Source organism: Schistocerca nitens, chromosome 2 (genome assembly GCF_023898315.1).
Source record: "Schistocerca nitens isolate TAMUIC-IGC-003100 chromosome 2, iqSchNite1.1, whole genome shotgun sequence".
NCBI classification, from domain to species: domain Eukaryota; kingdom Metazoa; phylum Arthropoda; class Insecta; order Orthoptera; family Acrididae; genus Schistocerca; species Schistocerca nitens.
In genome coordinates, this window is record NC_064615.1 from 43,478,150 (window position 1) to 43,501,496 (window position 23,347).

The window sequence follows — 23,347 nt, forward strand, 5'->3', positions numbered from 1 at the left end:
TATATATTTGTTGAAGCTGAAAATGTGTGTGTTACGAACTGTCCAATGACGTCCTTTGATCTGAATCATATAAAACATGCCTGGGATGCATTAGAGAGACGAAATGCATCACTTAAAACTCTACCAAGAACACTTCCAGACCTCCACAAAGCTGCTGCCGAGCAATGGGATCAACTGCGAAGTGAACTCTTGATCAGTCTCTTAGAGAGCATGCCACGTCGCTGTGCAGAATATGCGGCTGTCAGAAGTAACCATAACCCGTATTAAATGTTTATTTTGCTGTGGAACGTATTTCCCTGTCTTTTCTATCAGAATTTTTCTAACATTATGTTTCGGGCACTGTTGTACGCCTAAAGTAATTAAACTTTAGCTAGGTAAATACTTCTTTCGACAACCTCATAAGGTAATTATCTCCTCTTTTCGTGATTGTGCTCAGTTTTTGAACTCTTGTATATTTTCAATGAATAAAGGTTTGTACTTTGTATACTAAGAGCTGGTAGCAAATTGAAAAGCGTTGCATAGTTGAGGCAAAGGAAGTCACCTGATATTTACGGGGCTGGTAGCTATTATTCCTGGTCAAGAGGCATCTACTGGTGTCAAACGTAAGCCTTAATTTGACAAAGTTCTGAGGATGCACTGCATGGTAGTAAACAATAGAGAAAAGCAGAACAGAAGAAAGTAGAAATTATAGACCACAACCGGCAGTCAATCGTAATAAATACTTGTTGCAATCGAGACTGCTTTACTGAACTTTGGTATTTTACAACGATCGGCGATAAATCTCCATTGTAAAAGACGCTTCCAAAAATTTTAAATTATGCAGAAGTTTGTTGAAAATTATGTAGACTAACAAGATAATAATATATATAAATGATCTAGTAGATAGTGTCGGAATTTCCATGCGGCTTTTCGCGGACGATGCTGTAGTATACAGAGAAGTTGAAGCGTTAGAAAATTGTAACGAAATGCAGGAAGATCTGCAGCGGATAGGCACTTGGTGCAGGGAGTGGCAACTGACCCTTAACATAGACATATGTAATGTATTGCGAAAACATAGAAAGAAGGATCCTCTATTGTATGATTATATGATAGCGGAACAAGCACAGGTAGCAGTTACATCTGTAAAATATCTGGGAGTATGCGTGCGGAACGATTTGAAGTGGAATGATCATATAAAATTAATTGTTGGTAAGGCGGGTACCAGGTTGAGATTCATTGGGAGAGTCCTTAGAAAATGTAGTCCGTCAACAAAGGAGGTGGCTTACAAGACACTCGTTCGACCTATACTTGAGTATTGCTCATCAGTGTGAGATCCGTACCAGATCGGGTTGACGGAAGAGATAGAGAAGATCCAAAGAAGAGCGGCGCGTTTCGTCACAGGGTTATTTGGTAACCGTGATAGCGTTACGGAGATGTTTGTTGTTGTTGTGGTCTTCAGTCCTGAGACTGGTTTGATGCAGCTCTCCATGCTACTCTATCCTGTGCAAGGTTCTTCATCTCCCAATACTTACTGCAGCCTACATCCTTCTGAATCTGTGTAGTGTATTCATCTCTTGGTCTCCCTCTACGATTTTTACCCTCCACGCTGCCCTCCGATACTAAATTAGTGATCCCTTGATGCCTCAGAACATGTCATACCAACCGATAACCGATCCCCTCTTCTTGTCAAGTTGTGCTACAAACTCCTCTTCTTCCCAATCTTATTCAATACCTCCTCATTAGTTACGTGATATACCCATCTAATCTTCAGCATTCTGCTGTAGCACCACATTTCAAAGGCTTCTATTCTCTTCTTGTCCAAACTATTTATCGTCCATGTTTCACTTCCATACATGGCTACACTCCATAAAAATACATTCAGAAACGACTTCCTGACATTTAAATCTATACTCGGTGATAACAAATTTCTCTTCTTCAGAAACGCTTTCCTTGCCACTGCCAGTTCACATTTTATATCCTCTCTACTTCGACTATCATCAGTTACTTTGCTCCCCAAATAGCAAAACTCATTTACCACTTTAAGTGTCTCATTTCCTAATCTAATTCCCTCAGCATCGCCCGACTTAATTCGACTACATTCCATTATCCACGTTTTGCTTTTGTTAATGTTCATCTTATATCCTCCCTTCAAGACACTGTCCATTCCGTTCAGCTGCTCTTCCAAGTCCTTTGCTGTCTCTGACAGAATTACAATGTCATCGGTGAACCTTAAAGTTTTTATTTCTTCTCCATGGATTTTAATACCTACTCCGAATTTTTCTTTTGTTTCCTTTACTGGTTGCTCAATATACAGATTGAATAACATCGGGGAAAGGTTACAACCCTGTCTCACTCCCTTCCCAACCACTGCTTCCCTTTCATACCGCTCGACTCTTATAACTGCCATCTGGTTTCTGGACAAATTGTAAATAGCATTTCGCTCCCTGTATTTTACCCCTGCCACCTTCAGAATTTGAAAGAGATTATTTCAGTCAACATTGTCAAAAGCTTTCTCCAAGTCTACAAATGCTAGAAACGTAGGTTTGCCTTTTCTTAATCTAGCTTCTAAGATCAGTCGTAGGGTCAGTATTGCCTCACGTGTTCCCATATTTCTACGGAATCCAAACTGATCTTTCCCGAGGTCGGCTTCTACCAGCTTTTCCATTCGTCTGTACAGAATTCACGTTAGTATTTTGCAGCCGTGACTTATTAATATGATAGTTCGGTAATTTTCACATCTGTCAACGCCTGCTTTCTTTGGGATTGGAATTATTATATTCTTCTTGAAGTCTGAGGGTATTTCGCCTGTCTCATACATTTTGCTCACCAGATGGTAGAGTTTTGTCAGGACTGGCTCTCCCAAGGCTGACAGTAGTTCTAATGGAATGTTGTCTACTCCTGGGGCCTAGTTTCGACTCAGATCTTTCAGTGTTCTGTCAAACTCTTCACGCAGTATCATATCTCCCATTTCATCTTCATCTACATCCTCTTCCATTTCCATAATATTGTCCTCAAGTACATCGCCCTTGTATAGACCCTCTATATACTCCTTCCACCTTTCTGCTTTCCCTTCTTTGCTTAGAACTGGGTTTCCATCTGAGCCCTTGATATTCATACAAGTGGTTCTCTTTTCTCCAAAGGTCTCTTTAATTTTCCTGTACGCAGTATCTATCTTACCCCTAGTGATATGTGCCTGTACATCCTTACATTTGTTCTCTAGCCATCCCTACTTAGCCCTTTTGCACTTCCTGTCAATCTCATTTTTGAGACGTTTGTATTCCTTTCTGCCTGCTTCATTTACTGCATTTTTATATTTTATGTTTGGCAAACTCAAGTGGCAGACTCTGCAAGAGAGGCGCTCTGCATCGCGGTGTAGCTTACTTACCATGTTTCGAGAGGGTGCGTTTCTGGATGAGGTATCGAATATATTGCTTCCCCCTACTTATACCTCCCGAGGAGATCACGAATGTAAAATTAGAGAGATTCGAGCGCGCACGGAGGCTTTCTGACAGTCGTTCTTCCCGCGAACCATACGCGACTGGAACAGAAAAGGGAGGTAATGATAGTGGCACGTAAAGTGCCCTCCGCCACACACCGTTGGGTGGCTTGCGGAGTATAAATGTAGATGTAGATGTAGGAGGTTCTCCGCAGAATCGGTGAAGAAGGGGATGTATGGGAAACACTGACAAGAGAAAGGGACAGGACGATGCGACATGTGTCAAGACATCAGGGAATAATAACCATGGCACAATCAGGAACTCTGGAGAGTAAAAGCTGTAGAGGAAGAAAGAGATTGGAATAAATCCAGCAAATAATTAAGAGCGTAGCGTGCAAATGCTATTCTTAGATGAAATAGTTCTTACAGGAGAAAAACTCGTGATGGGCCGCGTCAAACCCTTCGATGATTACTGTTCGTGTTCGCTTATCGAGTTGATTACAATACGTCAACTCCATTCTCTTTTGCTTGATGATGTAGCATATAATACGATAAAACATTTTACTAATTTTTTTGTGCCTTTACACTTGTGTTTTATGACATACTAGCTGACAAACCTGGCATTGCCCAGGTATTTATTTTGCCACGTTTCTATTAGAAATGAAAACAAAAAAATGAGTGTACCACGTTTGCTTGAAATCAGTCCAGTGGTTTATGAGGAAATGTGGAACACACACACACACACACACACACACACACACACACACACACACACACACATATATATATATATATATATATATATATATATATATATATGTGTGCGTGTGATCACATGTTTTAATATATATATATATATATATATATATATATATATATATATATATATAGTAGCAAAACATGTGATCACAGAAAACTATGTGAGACAAAAAGTGCGATTCATATCGTATCGCACGTTGCATGTTGTATGCTACATGTTAATGGTGTAATAGACAATACGAATAGTAACCTGAGACATGCTTCAGATGACGTAGCTGTGTATAACGAAGTACTATCGGAAGAAAACCGTATAAACATTCAGGCAGATTTTGATAAGATTTCAAAGTGAAGGCAAAAAGTCTACAACTTGATTTAAAAGACCTGAACTCGAAAAATATGCATTTCACAAGATGAAAAAAAGTGTAGTTTTCTCTGACAACATCAGTATCTCACAACTAGAATCAATAATCTGTCACAAGCACTCGGGTGTACCAATTTGAGCAGACAAACAGATGAACCAAAATTTGCGCAGTCGATTCCTTGCATACTAACAGTACAATATATCTGCAAGAAAATTTTTTTATGTTGCTTAGTTTCTATATATGATGGTCGTCAGTGAAAGGTAACTTTCAACATCGTAATCGCGACTACGAAAAGTACCTTGGGCTAGATTTCAACTCCGCTGTGGCCAGACTCTGTGGTGCTGTGCTGTGCTGGCTAGTTGGTGCGTGGGGCAGAGTTTGGGTGGCAAGTGAACTACACCAATATCGGCGGTGCCAGTGGTCGCAGATTTATTTCACTCACAGGAGAGCGCATCGGAAAGTTAAAGAACATATTCAGGCGCACCAACGAGCGGTGTGCGCCAGTGGTTAGCACAGTGGACTCGCATTCGGAAGCACGGCGGTTCAAACCCGCGTCGGGCCATCGAGAGTTAGGTTTTTCATGATTTCTCGAGGCAAACGGTAGTGTTCTGCCGTAACGTCAAGCGCTGGCACATCGGCCAGAAAGGGCTGTGATACGACGTCAGCCAATAGTACGCTGACAGACCCCTCTCTTGGACGACACCGAGACAGGAGCTGCATCTAGGCCAAGAGAATATTAGCACCGCTCCGCCTGGCCGCACCGGAGTTGAAATCTAGCCGATCTACGAACCCTACGGCAGTGACTTATGAACAGTATTACTGGACCTACATTGGAAATTAATATATTGAAGAGACTGCTTACTTTCCATGTCGCCCATTGCTTGCCACACTTCTGACAACTGAGAAAGTTAAATATCGCAATCATTTCCTTTTGTAATAAACTTTATTAATAGGATTTGCTTGAATTGTTGTTCAGTGATCCGAGAAAGCAAGTTTCCTAGGCACCCTATACGAGACGAGTGGACAGAACACAACACTCAGGATAGGCACCGATGACCTCAGCAGTTTGGACCCATAGAATCTTACCACAAATTTCCAAAATACACAACAGTCAGGATTGTTCCTTTCATAGTGTGTGTGTGTGTGTGTGTGTGAAATCTTATGGGACTTAACTGCTAAGGTCATCAGTCCCTAAGCTTACACACTACTTAACCCAAATTCTACGGATCGGAGCGTGGAATGTCAGGTCCCTTAATCGGGCAGGTAGGTTAGAAAATTTGAAAAGGGAAATGGATAGGTTAAAGTTAGATATAGTGGGAATTAGTGAAGTTCGGTGGCAGGAGGAACAAGACTTCTGGTCAGGTGACTACAGGGTTATAAACACAAAGTCACATAGGGGTAATGCAGGAGTAGGTTTAATAATGAATAGGAAAATAGGAACGCGGGTAAGCTACTACAAACAGCTTAGTGAACGCATTATTGTGGCCAAGATAGATACGAAGCCCACACCTACTACAGTAGTACAAGTTTATATGCCAACTAGCTCTGCAGATGACGAAGAAATTGAAGAAATGTATGATGAAATAAAAGAAATTATTCAGATTGTGAAGGGAGACGAAAATTTAATAGTTATGGGTGACTGGAATTCCAGTGTAGGAAAAGGGAGAGAAGGAAACATAGTAGGTGAATATGGATTGGGGCTAAGAAATGAAAGAGGAAGCCGCCTGGTAGAATTTTGCACAGAGCACAATTTAATCATAGCTAACACTTGGTTTAAGAATCATGATAGAAGGTTGTATACATGGAAGAACCCTGGAGATACTAAAATGTATCAGATTGATTATATAATGGTAAGACAGAGATTTAGGAACCAGGTTTTAAATTGTAAGACATTTCCAGGGGCAGATGTGGACTCTGACCACAATCTATTGGTTATGACCTGTAGATTAAAACTGAAGAAAGTGCAAAAAGGTGGGAATTTAAGGAGATGGGACCTGGATAAACTGAAAGAACCAGAGGTTGTACAGAGTTTCAGGGAGAGCATAAGGGAACAATTGACAGGAATGGGGGAAAGAAATACAGTAGAAGAAGAATGGGTAGCTTTGAGGGATGAAGTAGTGAAGGCAGCAGAGTATCAAGTAGGTAAAAAGACGAGGGCTAGTAGAAATCCTTGGGTAACAGAAGAAATATTGAATTTAATTGATGAAAGGAGAAAATATAAAAATGCAGTAAATGAAGCAGGCAAAAAGGAATACAAACGTCTCAAAAATGAGATCGACAGGAAGTGCAAAATGGCTAAGCAGGGATGGCTAGAGGACAAATGTAAGGATGTAGAGGCTTATCTTACTAGGGGTAAGATAGATACTGCCTACAGGAAAATTAAAGAGACCTTTGGAGATAAGAGAACCACTTGTATGAACATCAAGAGCTCAGATGGAAACCCAGTTCTAAGCAAAGAAGGGAAAGCAGAAAGGTGGAAGGAGTATATAGAGGGTCTATACAAGAGCGATGTACTTGAGGACAATATTATGGAAATGGAAGAGGATGTAGATGAAGATGAAATGGGAGATACGATACTGCGTGAAGAGTTTGACAGAGCACTGAAAGACCTGAGTCGCAACAAGGCCCCCGGAGTAGACAACATTCCATTGGAACTACTGACGGCCTTGGGAGAGCCAGTCCTGACAAAACTCTACCATCTGGTGAGCAAGATGTATGAAACAGGCGAAATACCCTCAGACTTCAAGAAGAATATAATAATTCCAATCCCAAAGAAAGCAGGTGTTGACAGATGTGAAAATTACCGAACAATCAGTTTAATAAGCCACAGCTGCAAAATACTAACACGAATTCTTTACAGACGAATGGAAAAACTAGTAGAAGCCGACCTCGGGGAAGATCAGTTTGGATTCCGTAGAAATACTGGGACACGTGAGGCAATACTGACCTTACGACTTATCTTAGAAGAAAGATTAAGGAAAGGCAAACCTACGTTTCTAGCATTTGTAGACTTAGAGAAAGCTTTTGACAATGTTGACTGGAATACACTCTTTCAAATTCTAAAGGTGGCAGGGGTAAAATACAGGGAGCGAAAGGCTATTTACAATTTGTACAGAAACCAGATGGCAGTTATAAGAGTCGAGGGACATGAAAGGGAAGCAGTGGTTGGGAAGGGAGTAAGACAGGGTTGTAGCCTCTCCCCGATGTTATTCAATCTGTATATTGAGCAAGCAGTAAAGGAAACAAAAGAAAAATTCGGAGTAGGTATTAAAATTCATGGAGAAGAAGTAAAAACTTTGAGGTTCGCCGATGACATTGTAATTCTGTCAGAGACAGCAAAGGACTTGGAAGAGCAGTTGAACGGAATGGACATTGTCTTGAAAGGAGGATATAAGATGAACATCAACAAAAGCAAAACGAGGATAATGGAATGTAGTCAAATTAAATCGGGTGATGCTGAGGGGATTAGATTAGGAAATGAGACACTTAAAGTAGTAAAGGAGTTTTGCTATTTAGGGAGTAAAATAACTGATGACGGTAGAAGTAGAGAGGATATAAAATGTAGACTGGCAATGGCAAGGAAATCGTTTCTGAAGAAGAGAAATTTGTTAACATCGAGTATAGATTTAAGTGTCAGGAAGTCGTTTCTGAAAGTATTTGTATGGAGTGTAGCCATGTATGGAAGTGAAACATGGACGACAACCAGTTTGGACAAGAAGAGAATAGAAACTTTCGAAATGTGGTGCTACAGAAGAATGCTGAAGATAAGGTGGGTAGATCACATAACTAATGAGGAGGTACTGAACAGGATTGGGGAGAAGAGGAGTTTGTGGCACAACTTGACCAGAAGAAGGGATCGGTTGGTAGGACAAGTTTGAGGCATCATGGGATCACCAATTTAGTATTGGAGGGCAGCGTGGAGTGTAAACATCGTAGGGGGAGACCAAGAGATGCATACACTAAGCAGATTCAGAAGGATGTAGGTTGCAGTAGGTACTGGGAGATGAAGAAGCTTGCACAGGATAGAGTAGCATGGAGAGCTGCATCAAACCAGTCTCAGGACTGAAGACCACAACAACAACAACAACCCAAATTATCCTAAGGACAAACACAACACACACGCCCATGCCCGAGGGAGGACTCGAACCTCTGCCGGGACCAGCCGCACAGTTCATGACTGCAGCGCCTTAGACTCCTTTCATAGCGCACGGCCCATGTCCTTCCTCATCCTCGACACAACAAGAGCATGTGCTCCGTCTCCAATGACCTTGATGTGGACGGGACGTCAAACCTAATTTTCCTTTCTTCCTTCCTTAGGCGTTCGTAGGCTATTGAGGCAGTATTGCTTATTTATTGACGCAGTTTTAGAACAGTCAATAATGTGACTTACGGAGGTAACAGAGTAACAGTACATTTGACTGTGCACGGGAAAGATTTTGTAAAATGCGTTAAGAAGTGAAATAAAATCCGTTATCTTCAAAGTCGGTAAGCACAGGAAGCAATATTAGTCGTGGGCCTCACGTGGAAAATGATTTCACCAGTAAACCTGTCAAGACAAGTTCTTCTAAAATATCTTTGCAAACAAGTTCCCCTGTAGCTCCTGGGAAATGAACGTGCCTGCAGAAACAAATTTTGCAGGCAACATGGGACGAGTCGATAACAGGGACTCTCTGAAGGTAACCGACACCATTGTAACAGTACCCAGGACGTTGTTCCCGGAGACGAGTGTTCATCAGAGACAGAGGTAGCGTCAGTAATACCCCAGGGAACACTGATACGACCGCTCTCATCCGCTATACGCATAATCGATCTGACGGACAGGGTAAGCAGCGATCTGCAGCTGCTTGCTAATGACGGTGTGGTGAATGAAAAGGGGTCCTCGTTGAGTGGCTGTAGTAGGGTACAAGATGACTTAAACAAAATTTATTGTATGTGTTATGAATGCCAGTCTGCTCTAAATGTAGAAAACGTAAGTTAACGTGTATGAGTACGAAAAACAATGCCGTAACGTTCGAATACAGCATTATTAGTACGCTGCGTGACACATTCACATCGATGAGTTATAAAGACGTAACGTTGCAAAGCGATATGAAATCGAAAGGGCACGTATGGTCAGTAGTTGGGAATGTGCGTTGTCGGCCTCGGTTTATTGAGAGAATTTTAGAAAAGTGTAGCTCACCTACAAAGGAGCCCACCTATAAAACACAAGGGGGACCCATTCTTGTGTGCTAACCGGTTGTTTTGGATCCCCGCCATGTCGAATTAAATAAAGATGTCGAAGCACTTCAGAAGTGAGCCACTAGATTTACTACCGGGAAGTTCGATTAACAAGCGATTATTACGGAGATGCTTCGTCACCTCAAGTGGGAATCCCTTGGTGGATCTTTTCGCGAAACACACAACATTTGAAGCTGTTTGCGCCGGCCGCTGTGGCCGAGCGGTTCTAGCAGCTTCAGTCTAGAACCGTGCTGCTGCTACGGTCGCAGGTTCGAATCCTGCCTCGGGCATAGATGTATGTGGTGTCCTTAGGTTAATTAGGTTTAAGAGTTCTAAGTCTAGGAGACTGATGACCTCAGATGTTACGTCCCACAGTGCTAAGAGCCATTTGATTTGAAGCTGACTGCAATGCCGTTCTATCGCCGACAACTTACGTTTTATGCAAAGACCGCGAAGATAACACGAGAGGCATACACACACTCTTTATTTCCGTTGTTCTATTTTCAAGTAGAACGGGAATTGAATGAGTAAAAGCTGTACAAGGTACCCTCCGTCATGCAACGTAATGGCTTGCGTTGAATGTATGTCGATCTACATGAAGAGGCTAACGGTTTCAGTGATCGAAAAAGACGGACTCAGTGATGGGTAGTGTTAGAGAGCGGACATCTCATACCGTCATCTCTGAAAAAAAAAAAAAAATGTGCCTCTGCTTAATAAATTAATGAAGGTAGACATAACTACAATTCAAATTAATTCCCGATAAGTAGTGTTCATTGTCTGCTCGTGAAAATGTCCCACTCAATTGTTGACATACAGACAACATCCGCTCCACAGCTGGCGCTGGATTCCAGGCACCACTGAGGACACCGTCACCGCAACAGTGCATGTTGCTGCACGCAAGGAAATTCTCCGTGCGTAGCAAAATACAGGTGCAAATGTTCTTCCAATTTCTCCCATTCTGAACAGAGCTCTATACGATTTTCCAGCCACAGCACTACTTATTACTAACGTAATCAGTTATCTCATGTGCGCTGTCCAAAAACTCTTTTTCATGACAAGCTCAAATAATAGATTGTGTTTTGCTATCCTCAACCATCATACAACTCTGGAATCGATCAGCGATCCTAAAGTTGTCTATCATTCACGAAAGTGGGATCGAAGTGCTGCTCTTGGTCAGTAGCATGCCTGCAGGTAATATTATAATTAATTTATGTAGACTGAATCTAAAGGGGGGGGGGGAGGAAGGAAAGGAAAGGGACAGAACTGATGATATCAGCTGCATCGGGACTTTTGTGTGGAATAAGTGGTGACGACTGAAAATTTGTGCCGACAATTATTAGGCAGTTGCATTAACTTCTGCGCCATACAGACGTAATTTTTACCCCAGTTGCGCGGACTATATAGGTATAGTGCGCACAAAGAGTGGGGAGAGCGGTAGTGGTGGGGGATCACTTAGAGCGCTGTAGAGAAAACGCCGCCCGATGGAGGGAAGTGTCGTTCTAAACTGAAGCCTACTCTCACATTTTTTGTGAATATTAAGTGAAGACCCTCCGCGTCAACACTTGTATGGTGAGCATTCAAAAAGATCAACTATAACCTCTGCGATCGTTATAGTTCAATTCTTTTATTTGGCGGCTCGCGCATGCCCGCCCAGACGCGGGAGATTGCTGTGTTGCCAGTTGCAAACGACGCACGCGCCAATAGAAGCAGCGCCATAGTATAGTATAGTTCGCAAACTTACGTTTAGGGGGGAGCGCGCAGTTCATGAAGTAAAGCCACCACGGCTTCATTAACCCTTTCGCTGCTACAGAGACGTGTTCCCCGCATTCCGCTCAGTGCGCGATTTTGTCACTGCACTGCTCGCCTGTGCAGACACATCGTGTTCCGACTGTTTTGACAGTCTTATCATTCGATTCCACAAAAACTATTTGGCCCAAAAATTAGATTTTTACACATCTTCTTGACCGATACCTTCTCCCCATAAATGACTTAATTTCGGTTCAACGTTCAACGCAGTTATTGTGCAGCATTAAATGTAGTAAACCTTTGTACGAAATTTTGAAGAGTTTGCAGAGGTAAAATTCTATAGCATATACTTTCCGTATGGTCGATTATAGTTGCCACAATGTTGAGAATGAAATGTGGACAAGACAGCTAAATTTCATATAAAATTTAGTGTATAACAATATCTCATTTAATTTAAGTACCAGATAGGTGCCGTATGTAATATTGAGAAATATTCCGTCTTTCCCGACTGTAACAAAAGTTTTATGTACACTGAGCACGTTTGGCTTTATTTTAAATAAAGAGACAAAGCACTAGAAATTTAAAAAAATTGCATTCAAACGAATATAATTCGTGAAGTAACGCACTTCGATATTGTTTTTAAATAATGGAAATATTACGCTCCGCACAATGTTTGAACTCATAACCTTTCGCGTAGAAGCCCACCATTTTGTTCTATATTGTTCGTTGCTTTTGTTCAAGGCGGACGTCCGATGACGCCCGTCATTTTGTTCGTTTTCGTTCGTTGTATCTGCTCAGGGCGGACGTCGCAAGACACCTGTTTCATTTCGTCCCTGATCCATTAACTCAGTTTTTTTATTACAGAGGGCAGCAAAGCCTCTGACCGAACACGCTGAGCTACCGTGCCGGCTATCACCTTAACCGTTACGCTATCGCAACTCGTCTGACTACAGAGCCCCATGAACACTAACACGTCACGCAAAATACTGACAAACACTGTTGGTATGACTATGAATTACTCACGCTTCGTCGAAGTACAATAGGAAATAAACAATTACCGCTGTTCTTTATTGCGAAAAAGCGGTTCGTGTGATTGATACAAACACACCTTTCCTTGCTATCGCCTGAATTAGGAGTCTTATTTCTTGTTTGGTTTAATTAATTAATAGAATATGAAGCAATTGGTATAAAGAATGCTTTTTCCAAACTTTCTATAAAAGAAAGTCTGCTATCAAGACATTGCTTTTGTTCTATTACTTTATTTATGACTGAACGTTTCTAAAACTGAAGACACTCGTCCATGCTCTGCACTGCAGTCGAGATCTGGCAATGTCGTTCTCTGTTCATTGGCAGACTGTGTTTTGTGACGTCAGATGCGCAGAACGAACCTAAACTCGGCCGCCAACATAAATGACGCGCACTTTAGTATCTATAAGGAATTACGCCAAAAATGTGGCGACTGATTTTTGCCTGGATTCTTAAACATTTGTAAACTTCACAGAAGCGTCATAAGTGGCGAATTTTGAGAAAAACCTACACATTTCAGTGGTTTCGATGCCAAAATTTGCTTCTTTTGCCAAAACGCTGTGGAGTTTACACTCTCTCACCTCACTAACATGTTGTGCAGACACAGGTGTGAGACATTTCTGAAAAAAATAGTACATTCTTTAGCCGGAAAAGGTCTATAGTTACTGGAATAACACGGCAGATAATGAAGTTTTACATAATAACGATAAGGTAAAATACTGTATTCTTTGTGTGCTATAATTTGCCTTCCGCCAGTACCTCGTCTCCTACCTTCCAAACTTCACAGAAATTTTCCTGCGAAACTTGCAGGACTAGCACTACTGGAAGAAAGGATATTCTGGAAGTATAAGGAATGTTGTGGATACTTCAATCTGGCTTCATCACTGGGGCGGCGGTATCGCAAATGAGTTTGCTACATCAGATCAGTTCTCTCGAGACTAGTAACAGGTAGATACCTCAACCCAAGTCTAAAGAAAATTCAGTAAGTCAGCTCAGTTTCATACACAACAACGTATTATATAATATGCGCCAAACGCAAAATCGTAGCGACTTCTATTTCTCATTGGACACTTCCGAATATAGCCCAGTGTCGTACTTTCAGCTAAATATCACAATAACTACGACCATTAACAAAATGATGGGCACACCATCACGAACCTGACTATAAAGCTATAAGTAAAGCGCAAGTGTCATTATATTTTTGCCGAATAGTTTCGGTTTTTACTTAATCGTATGGCTAGGGCCCCTGCTGGGCAGGCCGTTCACCGGTTGCCGGTCTTTCAATTTGACGCAACTTCGGCGACCTGCAGTCGATGAGGATGACAGGATGATGATGAGGACAGCACAACACTCAGTCCCTGGGCAGAGAAAATTCCCCGACCCAGCCGGGAATCGAACTCAGGCCCAGAGGATTGACAATCCGTCACGCTGACCGGTCAGCTACCGTTGGCGGACAATAGTTTCCGTAAAATACACTCCTGGAAATTGAAATAAGAACACCGTGAATTCATTGTCCCAGGAAGGGGAAACTTTATTGACACATTCCTGGGGTCAGTTACATCACATGATCACACTGACAGAACCACAGGCACATAGACACAGGCAACAGAGCATGCACAATGTCGGCACTAGTACAGTGTATATCCACCTTTCGCAGCAATGCAGGCTGCTATTCTCCCATGGAGACGATCGTAGAGATGCTGGATGTAGTCCTGTGGAACGGCTTGCCATGCCATTTCCACCTGGCGCCTCAGTTGGACCAGCGTTCGTGCTGGACGTGCAGACCGCGTGAGACGACGCTTCATCCAGTCCCAAACATGCTCAATGGGGGACAGATCCGGAGATCTTGCTGGCCAGGGTAGTTGACTTACACCTTCTAGAGCACGTTGGGTGGCACGGGATACATGCGGACGTGCATTGTCCTGTTGGAACAGCAAGTTCCCTTGCCGGTCTAGGAATGGTAGAACGATGGGTTCGATGACGGTTTGGAGGTACCGTGCACTATTCAGTGTCCCCTCGACGATCACCAGTGGTGTACGGCCAATGTAGGAGATCGCTCCCCACGCCATGATGCCGGGTGTTGGCCCTGTGTGCCTCGGTCGTACGCAGTCCTGATTGTGGTGCTCACCTGCACGGCGCCAAACACGCATACGACCATCATTGGCACCAAGGCAGAAGCGACTCTCATCGCTGAAGACGACACGTCTCCATTCGTCCCTCCATTCACGCCTGTCGCGACACCACTGGAGGCGGGCTGCACGATGTTGGGGCGTGAGCGGAAGACGGCCTAACGGTGTGCGGAACCGTAGCCCAGCTTCGTGGAGACGGATGCGAATGGTCCTCGCCGATACCCCAGGAGCAACAGTGTCCCTAATTTGCTGGGAAGTGGCGGTGCGGTGCCCTACGGCACTGCGTAGGATCCTACGGTCTTGGCGTGCATCCGTGCGTCGCTGCGGTCCGGTCCCAGGTCGACGGGCACGTGCACCTTCCGCCGACCACTGGCGACAACATCGATGTACTGCGGAGACCTCACGCCCCACGTGTTGAGCAATTCGGCGGTACGTCCACCCGGCCTCCCGCATGCCCACTATACGCCCTCGCTCAAAGTCCATCAACTGCACATACGGTTCACGTCCACGCTGTCGCGGCATGCTACCAGTGTTAAAGACTGCGATGGAGCTCCGTATGCCACGGCAAACTGGCTGACACTGACGGCGGCGGTGCACAAATGCTGCGCAGCTAGCGCCATTCGACGGCCAACACTGCGGTTCCTGGTGTGTCCGCTGTGCCGTGCGTGTGATCATTGCTTGTACAGCCCTCTCGCAGTGTCCGGAGCAAGTATGGTGGGTCTGACACACCGGTGTCAATGTGTTCTTTTTTCCATTTCCAGGAGTGTAGTTTGAGAAAGACTACAGGGTGCGCGCATCGATTCTGCCATCGGTGACCGGCCGAAAGGTGGAAAACACTTTAACGGTGTCCCCTACCAAACAAACGAATGAACTCGCCCAGGGCTTTGGACGAAAACTGGTCACTCCACATTGGTCATCGTATCCTGCGCCAGCTGTAAGCTCCCTGACCGACTCCCTCATCCTCCCAGCTCCACCCATCCGCAGTCCGAAACAGCAGGCACTATGCATTTTAACTGATGTGAGCGGCTCTTATTGCTAAAGAAGCGTCGAGTGATATTTAAATCTGGCGACTGCATATAACCCAGTTGCCTCAGTGAGGCACAGGTACTGTAGGTGAAAGTAATTAATGGCCCAAGGTCTGTTGATTACCTATCTCAGATAGGGACCCACAGAGGAAGAGATGCTGATTACCACAAAGAATCCCATGAAAGCCTACTTCGAAAGTTTCAACCACCAGTATTACTGTGGAGTATAGGAACGTATGACAAGCACGTACGTATGACCTTCGTAGTGACGGAGAACAAAACATTAAACTAATTACAGTGCCCACAGGCATTTAAAAATGCTTTCTACACTCCGTATGAGCATGTACTGGGAAGTAACTCCTGTATTCTGTGCAATGGGATGTATCCTCTGAAACAAACTTCACTGTGGTTCTTAGAGTACTATTGTATACAGGGTGGTCCATTGATCGTGACCGGGCCAAATATCTCACGAAATAGGCGTCAAACGAAAAAACTACAAAGAACGAAACTTGTCTAGCTCGAAGGGGGAAACCAGATGGCGCTGTGGTTGGCCCGCTAGATGGCGCTGCCATAGGTCAAACGGATATCAACTGCGTTTTTTTTTTAAATAGCAACCCGCATTTTTATTACATATTCGTGTAGTACGTAAAGAAATATGAATGTTTTGGTTGGACCACTTTTTTCACATTGTGATAGATGGCGCTGTAATAGTCGCAAACATATGGCTCACAATTTTACACGAACAATTGGTAACAGGTAGGTTTTTTAAATTAAAAAACAGAACTTAGGGACGTTTGAACATTTTATTTCGGTTGTTCCAATGTGATACATGTACCCTTGTGAACTTATCATTTCTGAGAACGGATGCTGTTGCAGCGTGATTACCTGTAAATACCACATTAATGCAATAAATGCTGAAAATGATGTTCGTCAACCTCGATGCATTTGGTAATACGTGTAACGACATTCCTCTCAACAGCGAGTAGTTCGCCTTCCGTAATGTTCGCACATGCACTGACAATGCGCCGACGCATGTTGTCAGGCGTTGTCGGTATATCACGATAGCAAATATCCTTCAACTTTCCCCACAGAAAGAAATCCGGGGACGTCAGATTCGGTGACCGTGCTTCGACGACCAATCCACCTCTCATGAAAAATGCTATTCAATACCGCTTCAACCTCACGTGAGCTATGTGCCGGACATCCACCATGTTGGAAGTACAAAAAAATGGTTCAAATGGCTCTGAGCACTATGGGACTCAACTGCTGAGGTCATTAGTCCCCTAGAACTTAGAACTAGTTAAACCTAACTAACCTAAGGACATCACAAACATCCATGCCCGAGGCAGGATTCGAACCTGCGACCGTAGCGGTCTTGCGGTTCCAGACTGCAGCGCCTTTAACCGCACGGCCACTTCGGCCGGCTGTTGGAAGTACATCGCCATTCTGTCATGCAGTGAAACGTCTTGTAGTAACATCGGTAGAACATTACGTAGGAAATCAGCATACATTGCACCATTTAGATTGCCACCGATAAAATGGGGGCCAATTATCCTTTCTCCCATAATGCCGCACCATACATTAGCCCGCCAAGGTCGCTGGTGTTCCACATGTCGCACCCATCGTGGATTTCCCGTTGCGCAATAGAGCAGATTATGACGGTTTACGTTAACGATGTTGGTGAATGACGCTTGGTCGCTAAAGAGAACGCGTGCAAAAATCTGTGATCGTCCCGTAATTTCTCTTGTGCCCAGTGGCAGAACTGTACCCGACGTTCAAAGTCATCGCCATACAATTCCTGGTGCATTGAAATATAGTACGAGTGAAATAGACGTTGATGTGGCATTCTCAACACCGACGTTTTTGAGATTCCCGATTCTCGCGCAGTTTGTCTGCTACTGATGTACGGATTAGCCGCGACAGCAGCTAAAACACCTGCTTGGGCATCATCGTTTGTTGCAGGTCGTAGTTGACGTTTCACATGTGGCTGAACACTTCCTGTTTCCTTAAATAACGTAACTATCCGGCGAACGGTCCGGACACTTGGATGATGTCGTCCAGGATACCGAGCTGCATACATAGCCACACGCCCGTTGGGCATTTTGATCACAATAGCCATACATAAACACAATATCGACCTTTTCCGCAATTGGTAAACGGTCCATTTTAACACGGATAATGTATCACGAAGCAAATACCGTCCGCACTGGCGGAATGTTACTTGATACCACGTACTTATACGTTTGTGACTATTACATCGCCATCTATCACAAAGCGAAAAAAGTGGTCCAACTAAAACATTCATATTTCTTTAAGTACTACACGAATATGTAATAAAAAATGGGGGTTCCTATTTAAAGTAAACGCAGTTGATATGCGTTTGACCTATGGTAGCGGGCTCCAGCGGGCCAACCATAGCGCCATCTGGTTTCCCCCTTCAAGCTAGAAGAGTTTCGTTCTTTGTAGTTTTTTCCGTTTGATGCTTATTTCGTGTGATATTTGGTCCGGTCACTATCAATGAACCACCCTGTATATGTGTATTGTCGTGTACATTTTTGGTGTCATAATTTCTCCAAATGCTGATGTATACTAACAAGGGAACCTCCCCATCGCACCCCCCTCAGATTTAGTTATAAGTTGGCACAGTGGATAGGCCTTGATAAACTGAACACAGATCAATTGAGAAAACAGGAAGAAGTTGTGTGGAACTATGAAAAAATAAGCAAAATATACAAACTGAGTAGTCCACGGGTCGCATAGGCAACATCATGGAAAAAGTGCACTCAGGAGTGTCGTGGTCCCGTGGTAGCGTGAGCAGCTGCTAAACGAGAGGTACTTGGTTCAAAGCTTCCCTCGAGTGAAAATTTTATTTTCTTTATTTTTGTATAGTTATTATCTGTCCGTTCGTTCATTGACGTCTTTGTTCACTGTAATAAGTTTAGTGTCTGTGTTTTGCGACCGCATCGCAAAACCGTGCGATTAGTAGACGAAAGGACGTGCCTCTCCAATTGGTACCGAAAACATTTGATCGCAAGGTCATAGGTCAACCGATTCCCCCACAGGAAAACACATCTGATATATTCTATACGACACTGGTGACGGCATGTGCGTCACATGACAGGAATATGTTGCCGACACACCTAACTTGTACACTTGGCGAAGGGGTAAAAAGATTCTTCTACCTTGCCCGATTTAGGTTTTCTTGTGGATGTGATCATCACTCCCAAAAAAGTGATGAAAACATAAGAGTTTGTCACATAAACTGAAAATAAAAAATTAAACTTTTTACTCGATGGAAGATTTGAACCAATGACCTTTCGTTCCGCAGCTGCTCACGTTACCACGAGACCACGGCGCTCCTGCGTTCCTAGTGTCCTTGACGTTGCCTATCTTGCCATGAACTACTCAGTTTGTATATTTTGCTTATTTTTTCACAGTTGCACACAACTTCTTCCTGTTTTCTCAATTAATCTGTTTTCAGTTTTTCAAGGCCTATCCACTGTGCCAACTTATAACTAAATCTGAGGGGGGTGCGATGGGGAGGTTCCCTTGTAAGATGATTGGAAGACCTAATTTATTCAGCACTGAATAATATTAAAGAGGCATACTGTGGACGGGTGAGAGAGGATTGGGGGGGGGGGGGGCGGCAGGAGTTGGCCACCCATAGGGACGTAGTTGTTTACAAAAATCAAATATTCTGTTCGGAAATGCTGTAAATGAGTGTTCGCGAAACGAAGGATTATTCGTTAGACTGTAGGAGCCGCTAGACGGGGCCTGCAGTGCGCGCACACGCGGGACTCGCCGTGGTGCACCGGCTGGGTCTGCGAGGGCGGACCAGTTGGGTCGGCGGTTTCGCCGTCCTGCCACAGCGGGGCCGCCGCTGTCGTTATGTATAGACCGGCTATCGGCCGCACGGCTGCCACCTGGAGCTGCACTTTTTGCAACACACTGGAAGTTCGTTTCATATGTTATTTTCCACTTTCGTCGTACAGTAAATCTAAAGTATCATTACCTTCGTAAGAAACAATTACCTCACAGTTTGTGTTAAACCAACCAATATACATTTCTGTTTATGAGAAGATATTCGAAGAATTCTTTTGTGGTAAATTTTATTTTATGTTGCAAGGTAGTAAGCGAAATACGTTTTCCCTCGATTATGATATAAATAAATTATAATCGTTACACAAAGTGTTTGATTACGAGGTACAACCGGAAGGGATGAGTAGAGCACAATGAAACAAGTAAATAATCCTGTTAACCGTGGGTCCGGCAAACAGTGGTTTCTCTGACACGACATATTACGATTGTGTCCGTGAAGATTTTACAGAGTCCCCGAGGATGCAAAGTTCAGGTTCCCTGCTGAGGACAAATACATTACAACAAGTTTTCCACACGGTCAGCGTTCATGCGAAGCCAGCTTTTAGCACCTTAAAAAATCCCCAGGCGCTTTCGGAATGCTTTGACAACCATCTACAACATGTTTACAGAGTTTATTGACATTACGAACAGGGCTGGAATACACCAAAGCTTTTAAATATCCCCACACGTAAAACACGAATGGGCTCAATTCTATGGACCACCTACGTTGCTAAATTTAGCGAAATTATCTTCAGTATTCTTACTGGATAAGAACTATGTTGTTTTCAGCAGTAGGCAATAATTATCACAGCATCTCGAAATAAATGTAAAAATTACCTTGTGGTTTTACTGCATCTAATACAGCCTCGAATATATCTACCTATTTTAAGTACGCTAGACCTGTATATTTCAATGAAGGGACGAAGTGTTTATTCATTTTGCATCGACGACTGTTGACAGAGCGGTGTATTCCATTAACAAAAAAAAGTAGATGAAGTACAAATTTAATAAAAAAAATGTGTGTGAAATCTTATGGGACTTAACTGCTAAGGTCATCAGTCCCTAAGCTTACACACAACCTAAATTATCCTAAGGACAAACACACACACCTACGCCCGAGGGAGGACTCGAACCTCCGCCGGCGCCAGCCGCCAAATTTAATCGTTGAATTGATTGCAATGAAAGACTAAGGCTACAAATAGAAATATTATAGAAGAATTACGTGTAGCATCGAGTTTTAGCTTTCGAATGGTTTCTTATTGTACGTTAATTACTCCAAATGTTTGTCGAACTGCCAAAGATGATGTCAGGGAACGCCGCATACACTCATAGCAAAGACGTATTTATACGTTGATCTTCTCGTAAGCCGGCAGGAGTGGCCGTGCGGTTCTAGGCGCTACAGTCTGGAGCCGAACGACCGCTACGGTCGCAGGTTCGAATCCTGCCTCGGGCATGAATGTGTGTGATGTCCTTAGGTTAGTTAGGTTTAATTAGTTCTAAGTTCTAGGCGACTGATGACCTCATAAGTTAAGTCGCATAGTGCTTAGAGGCATTTGAACCATTTCTTCTCATAAAAATCTCGAGAACATGAATTGACATTGACGAATGTAATGTTTACAAGCGTAAGGAGGAATTAATACCTTCTTTGCTTTCATGCAGGTGGCAACACCTTGAAAAATTATGTTAAATATATGGGATCTGTATTAAACTGGAGTACAATGTAAGTGCAAAAAATAAGTACGATTCGTATTTTTCGAATGGTCTGAAGATTCTTAGTTACAACACTAAAGACGAAGCGGTGTTTTGTATTTTAATTTGTAAGGAGCAAGACTTCATGAAAGTATTTTTGAGATACGAGGGCAAACACAAATCAGTGCTTGTGTATGGCTGACATTTCAACAGAATAAGATCCTTATACCAATATGCAATGAGAACTAAACAAGAGAAATTTGTGTTAGTTCTGGCGCATAAATTTAATTTTCTAGCGCACCGTTCTCTAGTGCAAACAGTAAAAGCGCCAGTTATACCGGTAGATTGTACATCTGATCAGGCACACAGTAGTGTCTTGCGGAGTATATACTCGTATGTAGAAGATATAATAATCTTTACACAGTGAGGTAGCTGCAGAACGCATACTGGATACTACTTGTCTCCACTGAGAAAAAGAATAGCCAAGCGCCTGGTTCGAATATTGTATTCCTCGATCGGTGTATCCCTTTAAGTCCTGTGGTTTTTTTTTTCTGCTGCGTCAGATCGCTAGCAAACTTTACCTTGCAGATCCCTCGTAAGTGGTTCGGTCATTCTACTTTCACTGTTAGGCAAACTTTTCACGAACGCACAATCGTACGTTGTCACTACATCTATTGTACGCGAACGACATGCGACAACTTAAGTAAAACTGGGTTGATTGGCCGTCATACGAGAGAGTGGGGACACTAGAAAAGACAGCAGACTGCAGACGAACCTTGAGCGTGTAGCCTGAGAGGGGCGGCAGCCAGCGCGACGAGGGCGAGCAGCGGCAGCGGCAGCGGCAGCGGCAGCGGCGGCGTCCACATGGTGTCTGGCGGAGGGCATGCTGCGCGCGCGCGGCTCGCCGGCTCGGCACCTACTGCGCGGCCAGCGCGCCGCCACGCCGCGGAGGCGTCGCGCGACGCCGACCCAGGCCGCGGGGAAGGATCCAGGCGCGCCCGGCGCGGAGGCCTGCGGGACACGCGCGACTGACAGGGCTGGGACTTCAGTGATAACACCGGGAAAAAAGTTGTTTCGTGTTGCATGCCACCATCAATAATATTTACACTCAGTTGATTCAACAACATGACGAAAAGGCGGATGAGGGTTCGATGTGGTCTTGAAAACGAGGTCAGTAGACGGGGAGCACAAAATTCACTTGGGGAAGGGAATCTTTACAAAGGAACCACTAAAGAACTACCTTATTACATGAGGGGTAAATCTTCAAAAAATCTACCCCGAAGCGCAAAACAAACCGCTACAGGAATGCGTATAAAAATACAGAGGTATGTAAAGAAGCAGAATAAGGCGGTGTGGTCGACAACACCTACACAAGACAAGTGTTTGGCCTATCTGTTATATCGGTTACTATTGTTACAGAGGCAGGTTATGAAGATTTAACTGACTTTGAAGGTGGTATCACAGTCGATGCACGAGCGATGAGACACAGCATCTCCGAGGCAGCGATGAAGAGTGGTTTTTTTCTCCTGCAACCATTTCACGATTTACCGAGACTGGCAAGGAAAGCGTTTCTGAAGAAGAGGAATTTGTTAACATCGAATATAGATTTAAGTGTCAGGAAGTCGTTTCTGGAAGTATTTGTATGGAGTGTAGCCATGTATGGAAGGGAAAAATGGACAATAAATAGTTTGGACAGGAAGAGAATAGAAGCTTTCGAAATGTGGTGCTACAGAAGAATGCTGAAGAGTAGATGGGTAGATCACGTAACTAATGAGGAGGTATTGAATAGAATAGCGGTGAAGAGGAGTTTGTAGCACAACTTGACTAGAAGAAGGGACCGGTATGTAGGACATGTTCTGAGGCATCAAGGGATCACAAATTTAGCATTGGAGGGCAGCGTGGAGGGTAAAAATCGTATAGGGAGACCAAGAGATGAATACATTGAGCAGATTCAGAAGGATGTAGGTTGCAGTAAGTACTGGGAGATGAAGAAGCTTGCACATGATAGAGTAGCATGGAGAGCTGCATCCAACAACAACAACAACAACAACAACAACAACAATCGTGAATATCAGAAATCCGGTAAAACATCGAATCTCCCGACATCGCTGTGACCGCCAA

At 43.6% G+C, this 23,347-nt stretch overlaps 1 protein-coding gene across 1 annotated transcript in view; it reads right to left on the bottom strand.

Annotated features, from left to right (window-relative positions):
* The window catches only part of LOC126234308 (reversion-inducing cysteine-rich protein with Kazal motifs-like), a 354,561-nt gene extending 332,463 nt beyond the window's left edge, over positions 1-22,098 (bottom strand). The window contains exon 1 of the mRNA XM_049942994.1: positions 22,002-22,098. Coding sequence (XP_049798951.1) covers positions 22,002-22,092 — 91 coding nt within the window. The 5' untranslated portion in view covers positions 22,093-22,098. The remainder of the gene's footprint in view (positions 1-22,001) is intronic.
* Positions 22,099-23,347: the final 1,249 nt, after the last annotated feature.